This window comes from Delphinapterus leucas, chromosome 15 (genome assembly GCF_059928025.1).
Source record: "Delphinapterus leucas isolate spDelLeu-1000000601 "Yukka" chromosome 15, BTC_Dleu_Yukka2, whole genome shotgun sequence".
Classification (NCBI taxonomy): Eukaryota; Metazoa; Chordata; class Mammalia; order Artiodactyla; family Monodontidae; genus Delphinapterus; species Delphinapterus leucas.
Window position 1 is genome coordinate 273,923 of NC_143143.1, and position 21,674 is coordinate 295,596.

At 59.5% G+C, this 21,674-nt stretch overlaps 1 protein-coding gene across 4 annotated transcripts in view; it reads right to left on the reverse strand.

Moving 5' to 3' along the window:
• PRKAR1B (protein kinase cAMP-dependent type I regulatory subunit beta) overlaps window positions 1-21,674 on the reverse strand; it is an 87,647-nt gene that overhangs the window by 20,245 nt on the left and 45,728 nt on the right. For all 4 annotated transcript variants that reach the window (XM_022563483.2, XM_089895472.1, XM_022563488.3 and 1 more), the window contains exons 5-7: window positions 15,054-15,115; window positions 14,120-14,166; window positions 4,474-4,632 (exon numbers count right to left, since the gene is read on the reverse strand). In XM_022563483.2, coding sequence (XP_022419191.2) covers window positions 4,474-4,632; window positions 14,120-14,166; window positions 15,054-15,115 — 268 coding nt within the window. The remainder of the gene's footprint in view (window positions 1-4,473; window positions 4,633-14,119; window positions 14,167-15,053; window positions 15,116-21,674) is intronic.

The following is a 21,674-nucleotide window of genomic DNA, read 5'->3' on the forward strand; positions in this document are numbered from 1 at the left end:
CAGCGTTAAAGAGGCTGCGAGTCTCAAATCTGGAATCCTGGAGGTTCTCCCTGCCTCCCTCACAGAAGCGCAGACACCCCAGGGCCCCTCCATCCGGGGCTGGGACCCAAGACCACATGGTAACTGGACCAACAGGGTGTAGACGGAGCTCCTGCACCGCGGCTGGCGGCCACGGAGGGGACACGGCGTCCTGGCGGTCAGTGACAGAACCTAGGAGTCTTGGGGCCCTGTGTGTCCGCTTGCGGCGGGTCTAGACGCCTGCGGTGGCGGCACGCTCAGCTCAGCTCAGCCCCCAGCCCGAGCCGAGCCGTCTCAGACCCTGCCGGCCTCGAGAAAGGCGTTTCTTTTGAAAGATAATTTATATTCCCGCTGACCTCCCAGCAGCTACGCCCACCCGCTGGAATGCAGGCGTGTTTGCCCAGGAACCCTAGACATTAAAGCTCGGCACAACTGGCCCATCCATCTCCCGCCGCAGGATGACAGCTGGAGGTGGCCACCCGGGACCCTCGGGCAAGGAGATCCGCCTCCAAGACTGACCAAGGCGCCTCCCGTTGGAGGCTTTCCTCCTGGGATGAGACGGACGGGGAGGCAGGGCCGGGAGCCCCGCTGTCGGCTCATGCATCACGCAGGTGTCCGGGGCGCCGGCCCGTCACCTTGGGGGGCTTTGCAGCGCATCTGCCGGCAGCCCCAAGGTGGGCTTTGTGCCTGGTGAGGCTGGCCCTACGTACAACTCCCGTCACAGGTACGGGGCCTGCCCAAGGCCACACTGAGGGAAGGAGCCAGCGGGGCCTGGAACCCTCGTCCTCATGGATGCTTGCAGAGGACCCACGCTGGTGGCGGGGGGCACGGGGCCTGGTCCGGCTCAGCTCCGCCCATCTCCCTGGTTCCTGCAGCCTCGGTTTCCACATCTCTGTGCTGGGGGTCCCGTCGGGCCGACTTTGAGGAAAAGAGACCGCAGAGAAAGACCATCTACGTCCCACCACAGCACTGGCCACTCACGTGCCCCTCCCCCCCCGCAGGGCAGTAGAACGGCGCCCTCACCTGACGTGCCCTCACCTGACCCGGGACAGATGGATGGGGATGCATGGGCAGGGCAGGGAGGGGAAGACAGCACTTCCTGACCTCCCACCTCACCGCCAGCAGCGGGGCCTGGAACCTCACTTCGGGCCGCTTGTAGCTGGAGACACAGCCCTGCCCCCAGCCCCGACCCACTGGCGCAGGCGTGAGGCCAGCCCGGAACCCCGATGCCCAACGTGAGGCTCCTTCTGTTGCACCTTCCACTGCACCCCGCTGTCCCCAGGGAAGCGTTCTGTCCTAAGACTGGAACCTAGAATGTCTGCGAAATCCAGGCCCCCACCGCCCCCCAGGCCCCACCTGCGTGGACTGAGCCGGCCCCAAGGACGGGCTGGGGACCTGGGTCCCAGCAGACAGCAGGGCTCTGGCCATAGCACACACACCCCTGGGTACAGAGTGCTCACAGCGGGCCTGCCCCCGGGCCGCAGCTCGGGGGAGGGTGCGAACCCGCCAGGCGGAGGAGGGATCTGCGTCGGGTAAGATGACCCTTCGACCTGGACCAGCCACTCCAAACGCCCTTTCCCCTTACGTGTTCAGTCCTGACCGGCCCTGCAGCCATGAACTGAAGCACACACGTGCACACACACACACCCCGCCCCAGCTCCCACGAGAAGGGGGTCCCAGGCTCCTGCTGCCCCACTTCATGGATGGGAGCCAGGGGCCCAAGCAGGTGGGGTGGGAGCTCAGCGCTGCGGCTCAGGACCTGGTTCCGGGGGTCTCGGGACCCCCAGGCAAGTGGGGCTCTGGAGACCCCAGCCCAGACTCCACAACAGGATTTTGCACTCATCAATCCCCACTTGGGGTCTCACGTAAGATTCAGGGTGAACGAAAGGTACTGAAGCTTGAAAGAATGAAGTCCGGGGTCGCTGGCCCCTGCCTGGGGGCCCGGAGGGGGTCGAGCCCCCGTCCTGCTCAGAGGCGGCGCACGTGGCTGGCCTCGCCAAGCTCCATCCGTCCATCCGTCTGTCTGTCTGTCTGTAGCACGTGGAGCAGCGGAGCCTCTCAGGTCCGATGTTCTGGGATTCAGAGGTGGGTGGCCCTCTCCCCGGAGACACTACCAGCCTCCATCCCGCGTCCCCCACGCGTGTCCAGCTCAGGGTCCAGTCGTCGCACGATGGGCGCATCCGAGTCCGCCCAAGCCCCGGGCTGATGCAGCAATGGACGCCGTCCACGGACACGCCCTTCCGAGTGGGCCACACTGTCATTTTCTTCCCAAGACGCAGGGGCTCTGTAGGCTCCCAGCACAGCCGCGGCTATTCTTAGTGCCCAGGGATCCAGAATTAAAACAGAGGAAGCGCCAGCTGCCTCGGTAGTTTGGGAACTTCCCTGAATGTACTGTTCCAGCCACAAAAATCCCACAGCCAAGGACGACTCCGACTCAGCGTGGACGATGGCGGAGAAACAATGGCTTATGCAACGGGCCAGGTGCATCCAGAGGAGACAGGGAGGGGGAGGGTGCCTGGGGCGCCTCCCCCCACAGACAGTGATCTCTCCCGGAGAAAACAGGAATGGGCAGGTTTAAGACCAAAGAGCGGGAGCCGCATTCCACGAGGACTCACCTCACAGGGCAGGGCAGGGCAGTGCCTCCCCCAGTGGATGACCCCGAATGCACAGACGACGAGCCGCACGAAGCAGATACCCCCAGGACTGAACTGACCCCTCCCTGCATCACGAAGGACCAGGAGCTACAGCGGAGCCAGGACGGCAGCCGGCAATCCTTTCTCCCTCGTTCTCCTTTGGAGGGGCCCCCGGGGCAGGACCGGCTCTCCAGGCTCAGCTGGGACTGAGCTCACAGAGCCTGTCCTAAACGTCCCAGACCTTCCCCAGGCCTCCCCCAGAGCATCCCAAACCACAGCCCGCACCCCAGAAACTGCACCGCCCAGGCTGGCCTTCAGGCGACAACCAAGGCCCAAAGGGCACCTGGCAGTGGCACGTCCAGCCCCGGGGTCTCCCAGCAATGTGCTCACCTGGGTCACCTCCCTCCAGGCCGTCGGGACTCCTCGGATCCCAGGCCCACAGGGGCGGCCTTTGAGCAAACACCATCGCCAGCCCCTGGGGGCTGCCCTCAGGAATGAGCCCACCCCCACCCAGGTCCTCCAGCACCACCCCTGACCAGCAGAAAAGCGCCTGGCCCAGCGGTCACCACCGGCGAGCACGGACAGCCAAGGAGTGTGACTTCCGCAAGGACGGGGCACTCAGCTCCCAGGGGCCTCTGCCCAGAGACCTGCGGCCAGACCAGAGTGGCCAGCCAGGACCTCCCTCCACCCCTCCCAAATCGGGACTCTCTCCACTCTCACCCAGAAGGCCCCCAAGTGCCAGGGCATCACCGGGTCCAGGGCGGCTCCTGCCACTTCTCTGCCCACAATCCTGCCAGGGCTCCCGGTGCACTCAGAGTCCGAGTCCAGGCCCCCGCCCCACCCACCACAGGATCCCAGCATCCTCACTGTCTCCCCACTGGTCCACGAACAGGCCAGCCAGGCCTGCACCTCAGGGCCCTTGCACTGGCTGTTTCTACTGCCCGAACACTCTCCCCCTGGACAGCCAAGGGCTCCCTGCTCCGGGCCTCTGCTCGACACCACCTCGTCACAAAAGGGGTCTCAGGGAGGGGGGCCTCAGGGCTTTCTTTAAAACATCAGCCCCCCGCCCCCACCTCTGCCCCTCTCTGCTCTATCATTCTCCGTGGAAACTGTCAACAGGAGGTATATGTTTGCTCCGTCATCTCCTCCAGCGTGTCAGCCTCCCAGTCCCCTGACGGGTCCCAGCACCGAGAACCCAGCAGTGCGTGTGCAGGACGGACACTCAGCAGGCACGGGAAGATCCCGCCTCTTCTGCCTGGGAGGGGCCTTCTCGGCGCACAGGCTCATCTCCGGAGCCTTCCGTGAACACCTGCCCCGTTGCTCCCGAGAGCCCCACGGCGAGCCTCCACAGGTGTGCGCACCTACACCCACACCATGCCAACTAAGAGAGGAGCTGGCTGCATGTGAGAAAACCTAAAATGACAGTCCCCAAGTAAGGAATCCTAGAGGCCAGCAGCCTGCCCGGTACTGCGGTCCCACTGTGCTCCCAGAGGCCAGGCTCCTCTCAGTGATTCGCTCCACCACCTTGGGGAACGTCACCTCATGGTCAAGAATGGCAGTTGGAACTCCAGCCATCACAACCACATTCCAGACAGTTGCAAGGAGAATGGGGGAGGAAAGCAAAAGGGGCTTTCCCAGCTGTCTGCCTGCCTTTGGGTAACTTTCCTGAACCCCCTCCCGACACTCGCCACCCATCGCATCCCTACTTATGGCCCCCACCTGGACACAACCAGGGTTCCCGCGAGATGCTTGGTGGGCATCAGACTCGGCTGGCTGCCCTCCCAGCCCTGGCGAAGCCTCCAGGCAGGCACCACTCACTCACCATGAGGATGCGCCGGTAGCTGTCCCGGTCGATGCCCCAGAGCTTGAGGTCCGTCTTGGCCTTCACAGTCGCCGCCCTGGGGGTGCCGTAGATGAGGGCCAGCTCCCCGAAGCTGCCGCCTTCACTGATGCTGGTCACCCACTCTCCGTTCACATACACCTTGGGGGAACAGGGGGACAGTGTCATGGGGGCTGGGGCCACCCACCCTCTGTCCACATACACCTCCGGGTGACAGAGGGACAGAGTCACGGGGTCTGGGGCCACCCACCCTCCGTCCACATACACCTTTGGGGGACAGAGGGACAGCGTCACGGGGGCCTGGGGTTATACTGCTGCTTCCTGCGCAGGGAGCCCTCCGTTCCATCCCCCAGGAAGGCACAAGGCTGCTGCAGCCCCCAGATCCCTTGCAGGCGGGCAGAACTCGGCACTGCCCTGCCCAGGCCCAGGATCGGCCAAGGCTCCTGCCTCACGCCCAGCCCTACCCAGAGCCGAGGCTGGACGGGCACAAAGGCGGAGGCCCTCAGCGGTCAGTGCAGACGAGACTGGCCAGGCCCCAGCTGGACGCACTGCTGCGGCTCCCGGTCCGCAGGAGAGCGAGTCCCACCACCTCCCAGGTCGGCCTGCGACTCAGCTCCTCACAGACTAGAGGTGGGCTGTGCACCTGGGCCTCGGGCTCCCTGACTGCACACCAGCGAGTCACCCCTGCCATGGCGCTCTCGCCCCACCCGTGCGGGCCCCTCCACTTCGTTCACAGACAGCCCTCCCTGCCGTTCCTGCTGCCTGAGGCTCCAGGGAGCAGCCCGGCCCCTGGCCCACCTCCACCGGCAGGCCCCACGGCCAGGAAGAAGCCAGGCTCCCCGGGCCTCCCCAGGGCCTCCGCTCCCCGCGGGCAGCACCCAAGTGCCCGGGCCTGCGGTCAATGGGGAGCGGAGGCTGGCGCCGAGGGCCGAGCCCAGAAGGCGGACAAGATTCCCTTTCAGCCTGGGAGGGCGGCGCCCGCCGCACAGTGTCCCTACTATCCAGGGACCGCACGTCCGCATCCTGCAAGAATGGCCCGGATTGTTTATTATACAGATTCGCTTACTATAAATTAACACAACCACTGTTCATTCCCTCGATGTCAATGAGCTTAAAGAATGGTTCCCATTGGCAAAAAGCATGCATGTCGGGAAAGAATGGATTGCGATGAATCATGGAAGCAATTCTTATGGAATCAATGACTCATTATCCTGATAATAACTGAGGCACAGAATTGTCAGCCTGCGGGGCACCACGCAGGTGATAACGGAGTCCGGTGTGAGCAAGCCTGGGGAGCAGTGGCCGGCCTGCCCACAAGGTGTCAGGGGAATGGAGATGACAGTTTACAGAGCGACCCGGGGCCTGCGCCTCTGTCCCCGCGAGCCCCTGCCCGCCCAGTGAGCCTGCACGACGCCCCTGCCGGGTGTCGGGGAGAAGAGACGCCAGCTTCCACTCAGCAAGGCCCTCGAGGAATCAGGGCGACGCCCATCCTTCCCACGAGGCAGGGAGTGTGTCCGCCCGGCTGTGCCCCGAGATGCTCCCCCCAACAGAGAGCACCCCCAGAGCCGCCACCTGTGGTTTTCTCAAAGGGGACCAGAGTCTGTGGAGGGGCAGTCACGGTGACCCAGGCTCAGCCGGGCTGGCACCAGCTCCCCTCGCAGCTGGTCCTCCGTTCACAGGGCTTGTATGTTTGTAAAATCCTCTCTGCGTGGATACAACTCTCAAACCTTAACCTGTACGACCCTAAGCGTGCAGCGCAGTGAGTCTCCCCACCACTCAGGTCAGGGCGCGGGACGTTTCCAGGTGCCAGGAACTCCCGGCGCCCCTCGAGGGCTCAGGTGCCTTCAGATGACCGCGGTGCGGCTGAAAGGAACCCCAGCACGTCCTTCTGTGCCAGGCGAGTCTGAGCGCTGGGTCCAGTCCGTCCGTTCTCACTGCCGCACCGCTACTCCCCAGGCTGTGGGTGACGGACGCCGTCTAGTTTCAGCTCTGAATCCGAAGGGGGCCTCGAACCTTCTCGCGTGTGACTAAACGCCCTCACTCTCGTGGGTGATGCAGGGGGTGGGGGTGGCACTGGTGGCGTCACGGGGGTATCCGCGCGATCTGCTGAACGCCATCTCCCCAGGCTGCACCAGCCGGCCCTCCCCTGGCGCCCGCGCCTGCTCCCTCGGTGCGGGGACACCACAGTGACGTGGGCTCAGAGGACCACGGATCTCGGGTTGGGAGCCTCGCCGGACATACGGAGCCTGGGGAGGGTGTGCAGCCTCCTGGCTCCCACCTCAGGGGGAGAAGGAACCACCTCCTCGGATGGCTGCCGGGGGGCAGGCCACCCCCACCACCCGCCAAATAGCACAGGGTCCCCCAGGGAGCAGGGTAGGTGGCTTAGGAGAGGCACCAGCAGCGGCGGCACCTCCACTTCCGCAGGGCACACAGGACCAAGGGCACCTGGGCCGGAGCGCGTCACCAGGGGGCCATGAGGACCCTTCCTCACCGAGGTCCCGACAGCGTCCTCAGAGGCGTCAGAGAAGAGCATTGTGCAGAGCCGAGGCCGGGCAGGGCCGCCCCTCGGAGCACAAAGGGCCATCCTTCTCGGACACTGGCCTCTGTCACCACGGCTGCACAGTGCCCGGCCCCACCCCAGCTGGCACGCAAAGGGGCTACTTCGTGCTTTGTTTCATTTTTGTTTTTCCTTCTTTTAAAGAGAAGTGGTGGGAGGCCCTACTGGGCTATGTCTGTGCTCCCGCCGCTGCCTCGGCTTCTCCGGCTGAGCCCAGAGCTCCCGCCCCGCTGATCTTCGTTCATTCGCTCACTCGCTGTCACCCCCGTGTCACCCCCAGCAACCTGGGTGTCCGGCATGCTCTACCTGCTGGGTTCAGCGGTTTGGAGCGTGTGGATTCCTGTTCACCGAGACTTACCGGCCGACCGGTCGGTGCTCACCACACTAGCGTTATGTCATGGAAACAAGCGCAGGCCCAGAAGAGAAGGGAAGGCGGAGCCATAGTCCAGACCGTGCAGAGAGGGCTTCTGAAGAGGTGACTTCGAGCCCAGCCTGAGGGGCCCCCTGAAAAGACCAGGGGGAAGAGATCTGAGGCGGGGGAACAGGACGAGCCAAGGCCCTGAGGCAGGACTGAACTCGGAGGGCACTGGATGCAGCAAGACCACACAGGGAGATGTTCGTCTCAGGACCAGAAGGTTCCAGCACGGCTGAGGCCAGGTTCACATCTGGGAGGCTCCCCCTGCTGCAGCTGGAGCCCAGCTCAGGGCGGCGGGAGGGGAGCAGGGAGGAGCGAGGGGCGTCCCAGAAACACAGCCTTCGACCACGTTACTCAACAGGTGGTGTGCGGACCAGGTGCACAGCACCACCTGGGAACCTGCGGAAACCCAGGTGCACGCCCCCCTCCCCACCCAACCCCCGACAACGACCGACTGAATCAGACCCCCAGGGGTGCAGCCCAGAGGCCAGGACCTCAGCAGGTGATGCTGACGCCTGCCCACGACGGACCAGCTCTGATTCGACTTTGGACGGAGGTGGAGACGGTGATTGATTGGGTCGAAAGCACAAGAATCTGCTTAGTGAGACCCCAGAAGCAGCATCACAGGTAGCACTGCGTTCCCATCAAGGGGGACTTGAGATGGGGACCTCGGCCCCGCCAAAGCAGACGAGCAGCTGGGAACGCCAGGGGGGCCGCCTCCCCGCCTGCCCCCAAACCCGGGACACTTCGGTTCAACACTCGACTCCACAGAAAACAGAAATTCAATTGAAATAACTGTTGGGTGAGTGGAGACAGAATCACTCACTGAGTTATCCACTACACTGGATGGGGGGGTCCTGCGGCCTCAGCCCCCCTGCCCCCCGCAGCCACTTCCCACGCAACCCGGAGCCGCCCGGGCAAGGAAGCGAGTAGGGCGTGCCAGCCGCTGTTGTTTTTGGTTTCACAGATGGTGAGAAAAAGCTAATGGCCCAGCTCCCAGGCTCCGGCCACAAAGAGACGGGGCGTCCAAGCAGGTGAGTCTGTGCAGGTGAGTCCAGGTATGTCGGCTGCGCTTCTCAGGTAAACCCGGTTCCGAGCCTCAACCCTCTTTAGCCCAAAACACCTGGGGAAAGTCGACTGTCTGGTTTTGCTTGAGAGGCAACTCCTCCCAGAGACTCCCTCCCAGCTCCCTGTCTGTGGTGCCCGGGTCACGTGGACCAGCCCCACGGGGTCAGCAGCCACTCCTCAGGGGTGGCCAGCCGCCAGCCAGGTTCCCTCCTCGGAACCCGCCACACCTGGGCCTCCTCCCGCCCTCCCCTCACAGACATCACGCTCTCCGAGGTCCCACAAGGCAGGGTCCCATCAGGATCCCAATCCACGTCTGAAGCGCCACTTACTTCCGGGGTGACCACGTGCCCCGTCAAGGGCCCGCTGTGGGGTGTGCACGAGGACCGGTCCCCTCCCCGAGCTGTCATCACATTACCACCACCACACAGGGGGCTCTGGGTCACCTGTCCGTGATTCCAGAGCAGGCTCTGGCCACAGTAGGGCCACCAGGACCTCTGCAGGGAACCAAGAGGGGTGCTGGGCCCCCAGACACACCCTGTGGGTGAGATGCTGCAGGAAAGCTTCACAGCCGGCTCGGGGCCATGGCCACCCAGCGCCCAGGAAGTGGCCGGTCAGCAGAGAGAGCCTGAGAGGACGCCCAGGTCCCTGCACAGCCCGTCGTCCACAGCAGCACGGCTCAGGGTGGCAGCCACAAAGGCGGGCACGACAGGTAAACGGATAAACAAGACGTGGGCCATCCATGCAGTGGAATGTGACTCAGCCTTAAAAAGGGAGGAAACTCTGACACTTGCTACAACATGGATGAACCCTGAGGACGTGATGGTCAGTGAGATGAGCCAGATCCAGGAGGACAGATCCTGTGTGGTTCCACTTCTGAGGTCCCTGGAGGCGTCAGGGTCACAGAGACGGCAGGAGAGGGTGGGGGCCCGGGGCTGGGGGTTAACGTTTCATGGGGACAGAGTCTCAGTTTGGGAAGATGAGAAAGTTCTGGAGACGGACGGTGGTGACGCCACACAACAGTGTGAAAACAGACACTGAAAACAGTTAAGACGGCAACTGTTACGTTATGCGTACTTTACCAAGTAAAAAAGAAACACAGGCCACCAGGCAAGCAGACTGGTGGGCCGTGACCCGTGGAGCCGGACGGCCCGGCGTGTCCTGTCCCGGGAGGCCCCTCCCACCTCTGGAGACGTCTCCTCACAGACGTCTCGTGAAACAGGGGGAGGCCTGGGCGGGGGGGGGGTGGGTGGGTGGGCTGGAGCCTGGGGTGGGGTAGACCCCCCCCCCAGGAGGCCCTGAAGCACCAAAGGCCTGGAAGCATCGGGGAGGAACCGTGCTCCTGAGCCTGTAAGGTCAGCCGAGGAGTGTCCTTTCAAGTGGAAATGCTACGTTCCACGAATAAAACAAATTGGGAGATATTTTCATGCTTAGGAAGATGGATTATAGCTCTCAGTGACACACACACTGCAGCCAGCACTCTCCATGTCTCTCTGGAAAACCGTAATTTAAACCAAGCTGGTGTTTCTGGCATCCGGTCACCTGGCCGTCACCCCCCCCCGGGCGCCGTTGGTCAGAGGGCAGAAGGGGGGCTCTGGATTACCACCCCCAAACCATGCCCGTTTAAAGGCCAGGATGGGGCCTCCGAGGTGAGCCCACGTGCTGGGGGCTTCAGGGCAACAATGTGACGGACACAGTCTCCACTCCCGCCGCCCTCACAGGATGGGCCTCACTCAAGCCTTAAAAGCCACCCTCGGAACCCTCACAAGCGGCCAGTCCCTGGTCAGGGTCCCTCCCCTGCTCCCCAGAAAGGAGCAAACAAAACACGGCCCCAGGCCTGGGAGAAGCTGCAGCTTCGTGCCCAGAGCGGTGCTAACAGTCATTATTAGAATGCGTGCTGGCAGTCAGCAGCCCACTTTCTCACCCCAGGTTCCTGACTGAGCATCTTTTGATTCCTTTAAACGTGGCCTCACCCACAAGGCTCAGCCCCTGCATGTTTATCGTGCGCTCACGCCCACATCACAGGAGCTCCCTCTGCAGTCTCCCTCGCCCCGCCCGGCCCTCCCACGCCCACCAGCAGCTGGAAACTCTGATGAGACTGACGGAGGGGCGGCCCCCAAGTCACCGCCTTGTCCCATCCGGGCTGACTGTCCCGAATTGGAGAGTCCACCAGAAAGTGGCATCCACCCACAGTGCCCAGGCATCCGGGCTCAGGCATCTCACAGCTGCCTTCGTACCTGAGCCGCTGCGGGGAGGGCTGGACCTGCCTGTAACCCCAGTTACAGCAAGTGACCCCACCTCCCTGTCACACGGTCGCCTCCCCATGTCCCCCGCCTGGAGAGACCTGGCTCGGTGACTGACATCCCTGGGGGCCGGGAGGGGTCCTGCCCAGACAAGTGGGCCAAGCCAGCCCCTCCCCTCACTCACAGATGGAGGTGCGGGCCAGCAGGTGAGAGCACCTGGCACTCTACAGTTTGCTGGGACGGGGGTCCTGAGTCCAGATGGGGCGAGTGGACAAGGACACCCAGGGCTGAGCGGTTGGGGCCAAGGGGCCTGTCTCGGGGGACAGCCCCCGCTCCACCCCCCGGGCCCACCACCCATCAGGTAGGGCTCCCACCAGCGCTCAGCCCTGTGGCCGGTTCCAGCATCTCCGCTCAGGTAGTGGTGGGTCCAGTGGGCGCCCGCCTCTCACACCCTCCTGTGTGCTCACACCTGCAGAGGGGAGGTGGCCGCCAGCACCTGGGGCCATTCCTCCCTGCAAGGGAGGGACCATCTTCACTGTGCACGGGGTCTACCGAGGAGGGTGGTGGCAGGTGGATTAATGGGGACAGAGGGCAGGGCAGACGTACTGCGGGCACCCACAGGGCCTCCACCCGACCCCGCGTGTGGAGTAACACAGAGATGCTGCCACTCCGGGTAGGAGGGCCCAGGCCCAGGCAGCAGCCAGGTAACCTCAAGGCTTGGGCCTCGCATCTGCGTGGAGCACACCAGCCAGGGAGGCGCATCTCACGGGACCCCGACGGTGGGCCCTCGAGGCTCCTCGAAAGACAAGGACAGGGCTCTGGGTCCAAGGTCAGCTGCCCCTGCATCTGCTCGCTGGGGAGAACCCAGCCTCTGACGTGCCAACCCCAGGGTCATTTCAACTCTCACTTAGCCACATGCTCTGATGACATGAGTCGTCACTTTGGCAACATCTTCGGGATTGAACTAGAGGAGTCATGTGACTCCAAGGAAAGCAGAAGACGGAGGACATTCCGGGGGCTGGAAAGCAGGACCCAATCTTTGTGGGACCCTGTGCACAAGGGAGAGTCCCGATCTCGGTCGTCAGCCCAGTGGCTCTGCCTGGGTGGGGTCTCAAAGGATGCAGAGAAGTTTGCAAGTCAGAGCAGGAATAAGAACAGAGGGAAAGGACGGGTAGAGGCTCAGAGGCAAGATGCACACTGGGAATGTCCTTCCAGGGTGTCTCCCCGACGACTATGAACCCCAAGGGCAGGGGCCGCGTCCCCAAAGGTGTATCCTCAGGGCTTTGTAAGTGTCCAGCACACGAGTGCTCAATCGACATTTGAGCAAGAAAACAAGAAAGGGGGGACTTCCCTGGTGGCGCAGATGGTTGAGAATCCGCCTGCCAACGCAGGGCACACGGGTTCAAGCCCTGATCCGGGAAGATCCCACATGCCGCGGAGCAACTAAGCCCGTGCGCCACAACTACTGAGCCTGCGCTCTAGAGCCCACGAGCCACAACTACTGAGCCTGCACTCTAGAGCCCGCAAGCCATAACTACTGAGCCCACGTGCCACAACTACTGAAGCCCGTGCTCCGCAACAAGAGAAGCCACCGCAATGAGAAACCCACGCACCACAACGAAGAGCAGCCCCTGCTCGCCACAACTAGAGAAAGCCTGCGCACAGCAATGAAGACGCAACGCAGCCAAAACTAAGTAAATAAATTTATTAAAAAAGGAAATAAAACAAGAAAGGGACGGAGGATGGGGGACAGGATGGAGAGTGGTGACAGCAGAGGGACCGAGGTGCAGAAGAAGCCCACACAGGGGTCAGGGCCCGAGGAAGGACCCGGACCTGAGCCTGGAGCCAGCCGACCCCTCAGCCACTCTGAAGGGGGCAGCTCTGGAGACACCGGGACGCGGCAGCCTCGTCGTCTCCTCTGCTTCCTGGGCTGGTGTTGTTTTAACCCAACGCAAAGCCCGCAGGAGGCGGCTCTGCTGGCAGCCTGAGCCCGGGTTGGAGCCGCAGCCCGCGCTCACCCTCCATCTGCCACCCGCTCTGCGGCCGTGGCCACCCCGGGCCCGCGGCTCCTGCCTCAGTTTCCGCCTGTGGTGTAAGACAGAACAGCCCTCGCCCCCAGAGGCCTGATCCAGGCCCCCTCGCTCAGGACGGGCAGAAACTCTGACTCCGTGTGCCGCTCGCCCTGAGGTCCTCGTGGTGAGTCACTTCCTGTGCCACCAGCTCCGGAAGCCGAGGGCCGCCCGCCGGTTCCCAGAACACGCGACCACATGGACGCAGACGTACTGCTGGCGGAACAAGTGAGCAAATGCCCCCCCAGCCCCTGCACAATGGCGTGGCAGTTCCAGAAGCCGAGCCCTGAGAACCGGGCTGGGTCAGTGCACCGGGGCGGCACTGCCAGACAGCAGCGGGAACCCCACCGCATGGGGGCTCGGATTGTGGGGGTGGCGTGTGGAGACCGCCAGTGGCCCATCCCTGTCCCGTCCCCAGCACTTGCATCCTGGGCCCGGAGCTGGCTCGGGGGCTCCTTGGATGTGCCCCGATAGTGCCGGGACTGTGGAGTCCAGAACCCCAGGACAGGCTCAGTCCCGAGCCTGGGGCGTGGGGGCCAGTCTGCCGCGGGGGCCTGCCTTAACCAGACGCTCCTGGGAACAGGTGCACAAGCTGGACCGAATCAGGGCCACAGAGGAAACCTTGGGGGTAGATGCACTGCTAACGCCCAGCCGAGAGGATGACACTCATGGAGGCCGAAGGAGGAGGGGGAGGGGGTGGGGGGGATGTTGGGGCAGAGGGCAGCACAGGCCCAGCCCCGCATTTGGAGAAGCCCACGCGGGGGCCCCAGGCAAGGACACCGCCATCCAAGCAGGGTGGGCTCAGCCTGCGGGGGCAGGCGACTGAAGGAGGTGCACCTCCCTCCAAGTCGGAGCCTGGGTCCCTCACTCCTGAAGGCAGGAAGTAGGGGGAGGAAGCTGAACGAAATCAGGGAGCATCACATCCCTGGGACGGACGGAGCCTGGTTCCATCGTAAAGCCAGAGCCACAGGGCCTGTAGACATTTAAAAAGCGTTAGCACCCAGCATGGCTGAGTGAGCCTGCTGGGCCGTGGGCTCCTGGCTGGGGCAGGGCTGGTCAATCGGGGCCCCGGGACCGCGGTCGGCTTGTGCAGGAAGCAGACGGCAGCTGCCCTTCTTATTTCACTCTGTGCTCAGATATGCTTACAGTATCTTTTAAGTGAACTCTATCACTTCTGGATTGAAAAACCGGAAACACATCACTCAGAAAGACGTCTTCTAGCCCTGAGCTTGTGCGCAGAGACAGGAGTTATTTTCCAAAAACAGTTCAAGATACTTACGTCCACTTCCCCTTGGTCGATTACGTAGAAGTTATCCCCTTCGTCCCCTACAAGAAAAGGGAAACAGGACACGTGATGCAAGAATGCGAAGTTTTGTTTTTCTTGTAATAAACCACCTTTCGGCATTGCTTCATAGACCTCTGCTAAGCAGTACCAGGTCTCATCAATTTTAAAAAATCTTTAAATAAAAGCTGTATGTATGGAAGGTGCAGAACACGATGGCCTATTTCACACACGTAGGGAAACGGTTACTGCAGTCAGGCCGACAGGCATGTCCTCTCCTGACACCACCATCTGAAATCCACTCCCAGCATGTTGCCAGGACTCAGCACAGCTCCACCATGTTTTTAATAACAAGGAGGTTATCGAAACATATTAACACATGTTAACTTGTTAAGTGGACTGTTCTCAAGTGTCATTAGTGGCTTTTCTCAAGACAATGAGAGTTTTGTATAATGTACATTCTTTTTAATGAATTTATTTATTTATTTGTTTTTAGTTTTGGCTGTGTTGGGTCTTCGTTGCTGTGTATGGGCTTTCTCTAGTTGAGACAAGCAGGGGCTACTCTTCGTTTTGGTGCACGGGCTTCTCATTGTCATGGCTTCACTTGTTGCAGAGCACGGGCTCTAGGGCGCAGGCTCAGTAGTTGTGGCTCGTGGGCTCTAGAGCGCAGGCTCAGTAGTTGTGGTGCACGGACTCAGTAGTTGTGGCTCGTGGGCTCTAGAGCGCAGGCTCAGTAGTCGTGGCACACAGGCTTAGTTGCTCCGCGGCACGTGGGATCTTCCCGGACCAGGGCTCAAACCCGTGTCCGCTGCATCGGCAGGCGGATTCTTAACCACTGCGCCACCAGGGAAGCCCTAAATACGCTTTTTAAGTGAACAACCCATTCTTCCCAGAGGGCTCTGGCCCCGGGGAGGAGCAGAAAGGGGCGTACCTTGCTGTATGACGGTCTCCCCAGCGATGTGCATGACGGGGAACATGGCGTCGAATATGTCGCTGGAAAAGAAAGCACAGCATGGGGGTGCTGCAGGGGCACCAGGCGACCTGCCCCTCACGGGGCTTCCCACGGCTCCTGCCCAGGGGAGATGATGACCCCTGGGACCCGCTGTCCCTTGGTCATGACCTCCTGATCTGCACGTTTCGGGGTTTCACAAAAATGGGATCACACTCAACAGACTCCACTTACAAAACGTAAAACAGATCGTGACTGTTTCCACTGGGACACGGCAACCAGTCCTGACCTGTTTTCTGCTTCTTCCCAGGTGAACACTTTGCATCTGAGGGTGCTGAGACACCAGATGCAGAAATGGGAAGAAACCAGGCTCTGTAACTGCTCACTCGAGGGGCACAGAGGCCGACGAGGCTGGCTCGGGCTGTGCCCGCCAGGCAGCCCGGCCGTTCCATCGCCCGAGTTTAGTGTGAGACAGACCCACAGGCAGGATGGGAGGCGCGGGCTGTGGGCCAGGTGGGGACGCCCATCACCCAGGGCATGTGTGCATGTTGGTCCAGGACCCTTTATATCCTCAGGATGGCAACCAGATGCAGAGTCAGAGGTCGGGGTCTGGATCCCAAAGTGCAATGACCACGCTCAGGGATGTGACCCACCCCCAGGCACACGTTTCCCCAAAAGAGAAGCATGAAGCTGGGGCCCCTCAGGCAGGAAACGCACCCAGGCAGTCAGGACGCCTGCTTGCTGCCCGCCTGCCTGTTTAAAAAGGGGATTTTTGGAAACCGGTCAGTGCAGGAGCCTCAGAGGAGCCCCAGGTGCCGGGCCCCGGGGAGGCAAAAGCAGGACCAGAGATCCACACAGCCCTGTGCTCACCCGCTCCCAGGGCCCAGAAGACAGGAGTAAGTCTTCAGGCAGGTCCTTCCCCTCTATTTAAACATCTCTTTCTCCCTCTGGAGGAGGAGGAGGGCAGCACCCCAGGGGTCTGGCAGGTGACCGGAGGCTGCGGGGAGGCGGGGGGAGAGGGTGCAGGTGCCCGTCAGGTCAGAGCTCAGCTCTCAGGCCTGGTCCACGTGGACGCCGTCCTTCCGTGCATGGCTAAGTCACGCTTCCACCTCCAGGCACACCTGAGCCCCGCCTGCTGCCCCGATCCCTTGGTCTCCTGATCAGGAGGAAAAACGAGCCGCTGTCTGTCCTGAGATGCGTGGCCTGGGCCCAAGGCCTCTGTTTGAGCAGCACCCTCCCTCGTCTTGCTACAAGGGCCGGGGTCCTCAGACAGGGGAACCTCAGCCGCCATCAGGCAGCCCCTCTGCTGCCTTGGCCTCCCGAAGATGGGGATCCACTCCCAAGCCTAGAACTTTCCCCTTCACACCAGGGTGTGGCCTCCGATCGTCCACGTGGAACTGACGTTTTCAAATTCACATTCAAGATGAGGTCTGACCCTTGAGGTCAAAACACCACAGACTGAAGGGAAATGCAAATCAAAATCACGATGAGATAACACCTCACACCTGTCAGAATGGCCATCAGCAAAAAGAACACAAATAACAAATGTTGGGAAGGATGTGGAGAAAAGGGAATCCTCCTGCACTGTTGGTGGGAATGTAAACTGGTACAGCCACTGTGGAGGACAGTATGGAAGTTCCTGAAAAAAACTAAAAATAGAGTTGCCATATGATCCAGAAATTCGACTCCTGAGTATACACCTGAAAAAAATGAAAACACTAATTCGAAAAGATACGTGCACCCCAATGTTCATAGCAGCACTGTTTACAACAGCAAAGACACGGAAACAACCTAAGTGCCCATCAACAGATGAATGGATAAAGAAGATGTGGCACATATATACAATGGAATATTACTCAGCCATAAAAAAGAATGAAAGAATGCCATTTGCAGCAACACGGATGTAGTTGGAGGATATTATGCTAAGTGAAATAAGTCAGACAGACAAATACTATATGATCTCACTTATATATGAAATCTTAAAAATACAACAAACGAGTGAATATAACAAAAAAGCAGCTGACTCACAGATGTAGAGAACAAACTAGTGGTCACCAGTGGGGAGGGGGGAGGGGCAAGACAGGGTGGGGGAGTAAGAGGTACAAACTACTGTGTATAAAATAAATAAGCTACAGGGATGTATTGAACTATACAGGGAATACAGCCAGTGTTTTGTAGTAACTATAAATGGAATATAACAATTAAAAATTATGAATCATTATCTCATACACCTGAAACATGTAATATTGTTAATCAACAACACCTCAGTAAAAAAAAAGAAAAACCCACTGATGAATCCCAACTTGATATATTTCTGAAAAAATCATGCAAACAGAGCTGTTCCATTCTGGGCTTGCTATTTTCAGCCCATAAGTAGTTTAAATGTTCATCACAGCTAATTCCAACAACACAGACATTTTGGTTTTTGTTTATTTTAAATCCAAACCCCACTGCCCAAGTGCCATTTTAAAATACGGCTAATAAAAAGAAACGAAATTGAGTTATTTGCAGTGAGGTGGATGGACCTAGTCTGCCATACAGATACCGTATGCTAACCCACATATGTGGAATCTAAAAAAAAAAGGTTCTAATGAACCTTGGGGCAGGACAGGAATAAAGATGCAGACGTAGAGAATGGACTTGAGGACACGGGGAAGGGGAAGGGTGAGCTGGGACAAAGTGAGAGAGTGGCATGGACATCTATACACTACCAAACGTAAAATAGATAGCTAGTGGGAAGCAGCCGCACAGCACAGGGAGATCAGCCCGGTGCTTTGTTATCACCTAGAGAGGTGGGAAGGAGACACAAGAGGGAGGAGATGTGGGGATGTGTATACGTATAGCTGATTCACTTTGCTATACAGCAGAAACACACCACTGTAAAGCAGTTCTACTCCAATAAAGATGTTAAAAAAATAAAATAAAATAAAGCTAATTCTTGACTTGCAAGTAAATGTTTAGAACACGTCTTGCTGGTAAGTTACTTATTTTGACCTTGGAAACAAGACCTTCGAAGCTACAGTCAAGCCAGCAGCCAAGGCCACCGAAGCCTTCACTTCACGCTGACCTTAGCTAAGCAGGAAAGTGCCTCTGAAAACAATTCTAAGGCAAGAAGGGAAGCCACCAGCCGCGGGCGGGGTGTGGGGGGGGTGCCTCCCTCGACCCTGAGATGCATCCGAGCCCTGGGGGTGGGCGCTGGGCATGCCTGGTTCCCAGCTCCTGGTGGCATCCACCCCCCCCCCGGGAGGGCCACGTGGCCCCCAACACCTTCCGGGGTGTGATCGGTTCTGGGTGTCACCTGCTGTCCCCACCCTAGCAGAAGCCAGACCCTGGCCCTGAGGCCTCGGGGGTGTGAACACATTGCCATGGAAACCGGGCCTTCTCCCACAGGCCATCTCTTCAGAATGAGGGTGAAGAATGTTCTTTGATGGTCGAAGAACACCCACTCCTGGGGTGAAATACCAGCCAACTCCTTCCGGCTTCCGTGATCTGACCTCAAACCTGCTCTCAGGGCGGGTGGCCTCCCAGATTAGACTGCGTGGGGCTGGGAACCAGGGGACGGTGTGGGATGGGCAGCCTTGTGTGGCCCCAAAGCCCACGGCCCAGCAGACTGGCCTTGCAGTGGCTCAGACCAGCCCAGGCTGTGCCGATGTCCCACCGCACTCACCAGCCATACCCCTCTCCCCTGCAGGAGGCAGGTGCCCCAGGGGTCCCAGGGTCTTGGGGTAAAGGCCCTGGAAGCTTGTCCATGGGGGTGTGTCTTACAAAATGCCACTGTGCCCCCAAGCGACCAAGAAGATCGCCCGGGAAGGACTCACTCACCAAAGTGCTGCGAAGCCCTGGCGGCCCACCCTCCACGCTGAGCCTCAGATACCGACTCTGCAGCTCACGGGGCCGCCGCAGACCCTTCCAGCACATAGCATGGGCAGGCCTGTCCACGGTCACTTGGCAGGGCCGCACGGACGTAGACCCCAGTTCTGGGACCAGCCCGGCGCTCAGCCGGCCAGAGAGCACCAGCCTCCTTCTGGACGACAGGGCTGGTGGGAGAGACCAGGCGGCCCGCTGTGCTCCGGGTTCTAGGGAAGCAGAGCCCTTCCCACTCTCCCCGTCCTCCTCCTGGGACACCCCACCTCCGCCCCCCTCTCTAACAGTGGGCACATGTCAGGGGGACAGACCTGGACCTCTCCCTCATCCCCCATCAGCCTCCGGCTCGGCCACCCACTCAGCAGCAGACCCCAATGTTCCCGATGGAACCACAAACTGCATCTGGCCACGCCAGCACTTAGTGGGACCTACTAGCATCTTAAACCTCAGATGCAGATTTGTGCCCTGAGCTCGTGACACTGGTCATCTGCTCTTGTTGACAATTTCTCCCCCTTCTACCCGCTTCCCCCGTGCCCCTCGCAATGGTGCTTGTTCTGAAATTTGAGGGATTTCCTTTTCATTGTATGCTTTCTCTCACAACATGGAATCTTGAGCTATATGCATGTACTTTAAATTTACCCCCAAACGGCATCGTGCTACAGATCCCACCCTGTTTCTTCCCTTTTTTCAGGAGCACATCTCGGCTTTACTCAGACTGCCTTCTCGCTGTGCCCTCATGTGGCAAAGAGTGAGCATGCGAGGCTCTCTGATGTCTTCTTATAAGGGCACTAATCCCACCATTCGGCGCCCAACCTCCTGACCTCACCTAAACCCAATCACCTCCCAAAGGCCTGCCTCCAAATGCCATCACATTGGGGCTTAGGGCTCCAATAAGTAAATCTGGGGGACACGGTTCAGTCCACAGCAATTACCTTCTGCCAAATAGTTTTTGGATTCATATTTAGGCCTTTTGTCCGTGAGGAAGGGGATCTGGTTTGTTTTTCCCCAGACGGTTAGCCAGTTTTCCCAACAACACCCACGAATGGCTCCATCCTGGTATTACACTCACACAGCACATACTCTATGAGTCTGTTATGGGCTGATTTGTGTGTCCCTCCAAATTCGTATGAAATTCATACAATATGCTGAGCAGCTTTCTCTTGTTTCTTATTTTCTGGAGCAACTCGTAAAAGGATGGACAGTTTGTTGACATCTGACAGAATTCACCCATAAAACCTTTGGGACCTGGGTCTCTTTGGAAGGGAAGGTCTTCGGTCACCACTGAATTTTCTTTAGTGCTTTACTGATTCTTCATGGGCCAATTTTGGCCCCATTTTCAAAGTTAGCCCCAACATTTAAAAATTGAGAGAGTAATAAATATCCAAATTTTTGGCTTTTCTTTGGGAAAAAAAATGGAAGATCTGGCAACGTGGGGCCTTTGCTCTCATGAAGCAAGAACTCAGCCCCCTTCCCACCCTGGTGGGAGCACATGCTCTGTCTGCCACAATCCCTGCATCACCTGACCCCTGACCCCCAGCCTCCGTTTACAGCCCCTGCCTAAGCGGCTCACTGTCCAGTGGGGGGACAGATGTACACGTGGGCCTTCATCACAAGGGGTGTGGTCATCCCTGTGACAAACGCTCCCTTGATGGCAAGCCAGAGACCTGGTGCCACCCCAAAAGTTGCCTGGAGGGGCCCAGGGGCTGAGTCGCCCAGGAGTTAACCCACGTGTAGAATGGGCACAGCTCACAGCATGATGGGAGATTAACCAAGAGGACCCTGCTCCTGGAACCCTCCCGATCAGGAGCCACCATGATTATTTCTGCTGGCTCCAAACCCTGTGCACACAGCAGCTCCGAGCCCCATCTCCCAACCCTGGGAATGGCGCCAAAGGAGCGCTCAGCGCCCCTGAGCTCAGCCAGTCTCGTGATCCAGTCACGGCTCTTTTATTCCCTTTTATTGGCTGACATTTCTAATATACAGCCGAACTGCTGCTGCAGGTGGCCTGACAGGTAAACACCCCCTGCCCCAAGCCCTGCAGAGAAACCTGCAGAAGCAAACAGGTTGGACCAGTTCTCAGGGTGAGGCCACCCAAGTGCAGCAGGGGGCAGAGGACGGGAGAGAGGCGCCCACAGCCAATCAGAGCTGCGCCTGCCCCAAGCCCCTGCCCCCTTCCAAGGTGGGAGTGAGGATCCCTGCAGTCCAGCCGCACATAAAACCTGCGGCTGCCCCCGCCCTTCCCGACTCCAACAATCTGCCCCTCTGCATTATGTAAATATGGGAATGGGGGTAGAATTCTTGTGATTTTAAGCAAAAGCGCTGTGACAATGACCCCAGGAACACCTCCAGTCATAAGGAAAAAACTGCATTAGCATTTCCAATATTTCTGTGTCTTTATTTCTTTAAACGTTTTATTTTGAAAAACGTCAAACTTTCAGAAGCACGGGAGTGGGGGATGTCAGAGCCAGGATGCGTGTTTATGCCCCCGGCTGGTGATGTCGCGAGACCAGCTCATAACACAGTGCAGACGCTCCAGCAGCGGGTCTGCGCAGAATGCACGCGTGTGGTGACAAGGACCCGGAGGGAATAATGAGCGATGTGGACAACATTAATAAAAAGGCCCCACTGAATGCAGAGAACGTGTTCGAGTGCGTACAAGTGCGTTTTCTGACTTCAAAATGATGCCACCAAGGGAAAAAGTGCACCTGACATTGGAAACTGTTCTCAAAGCCCTACGCC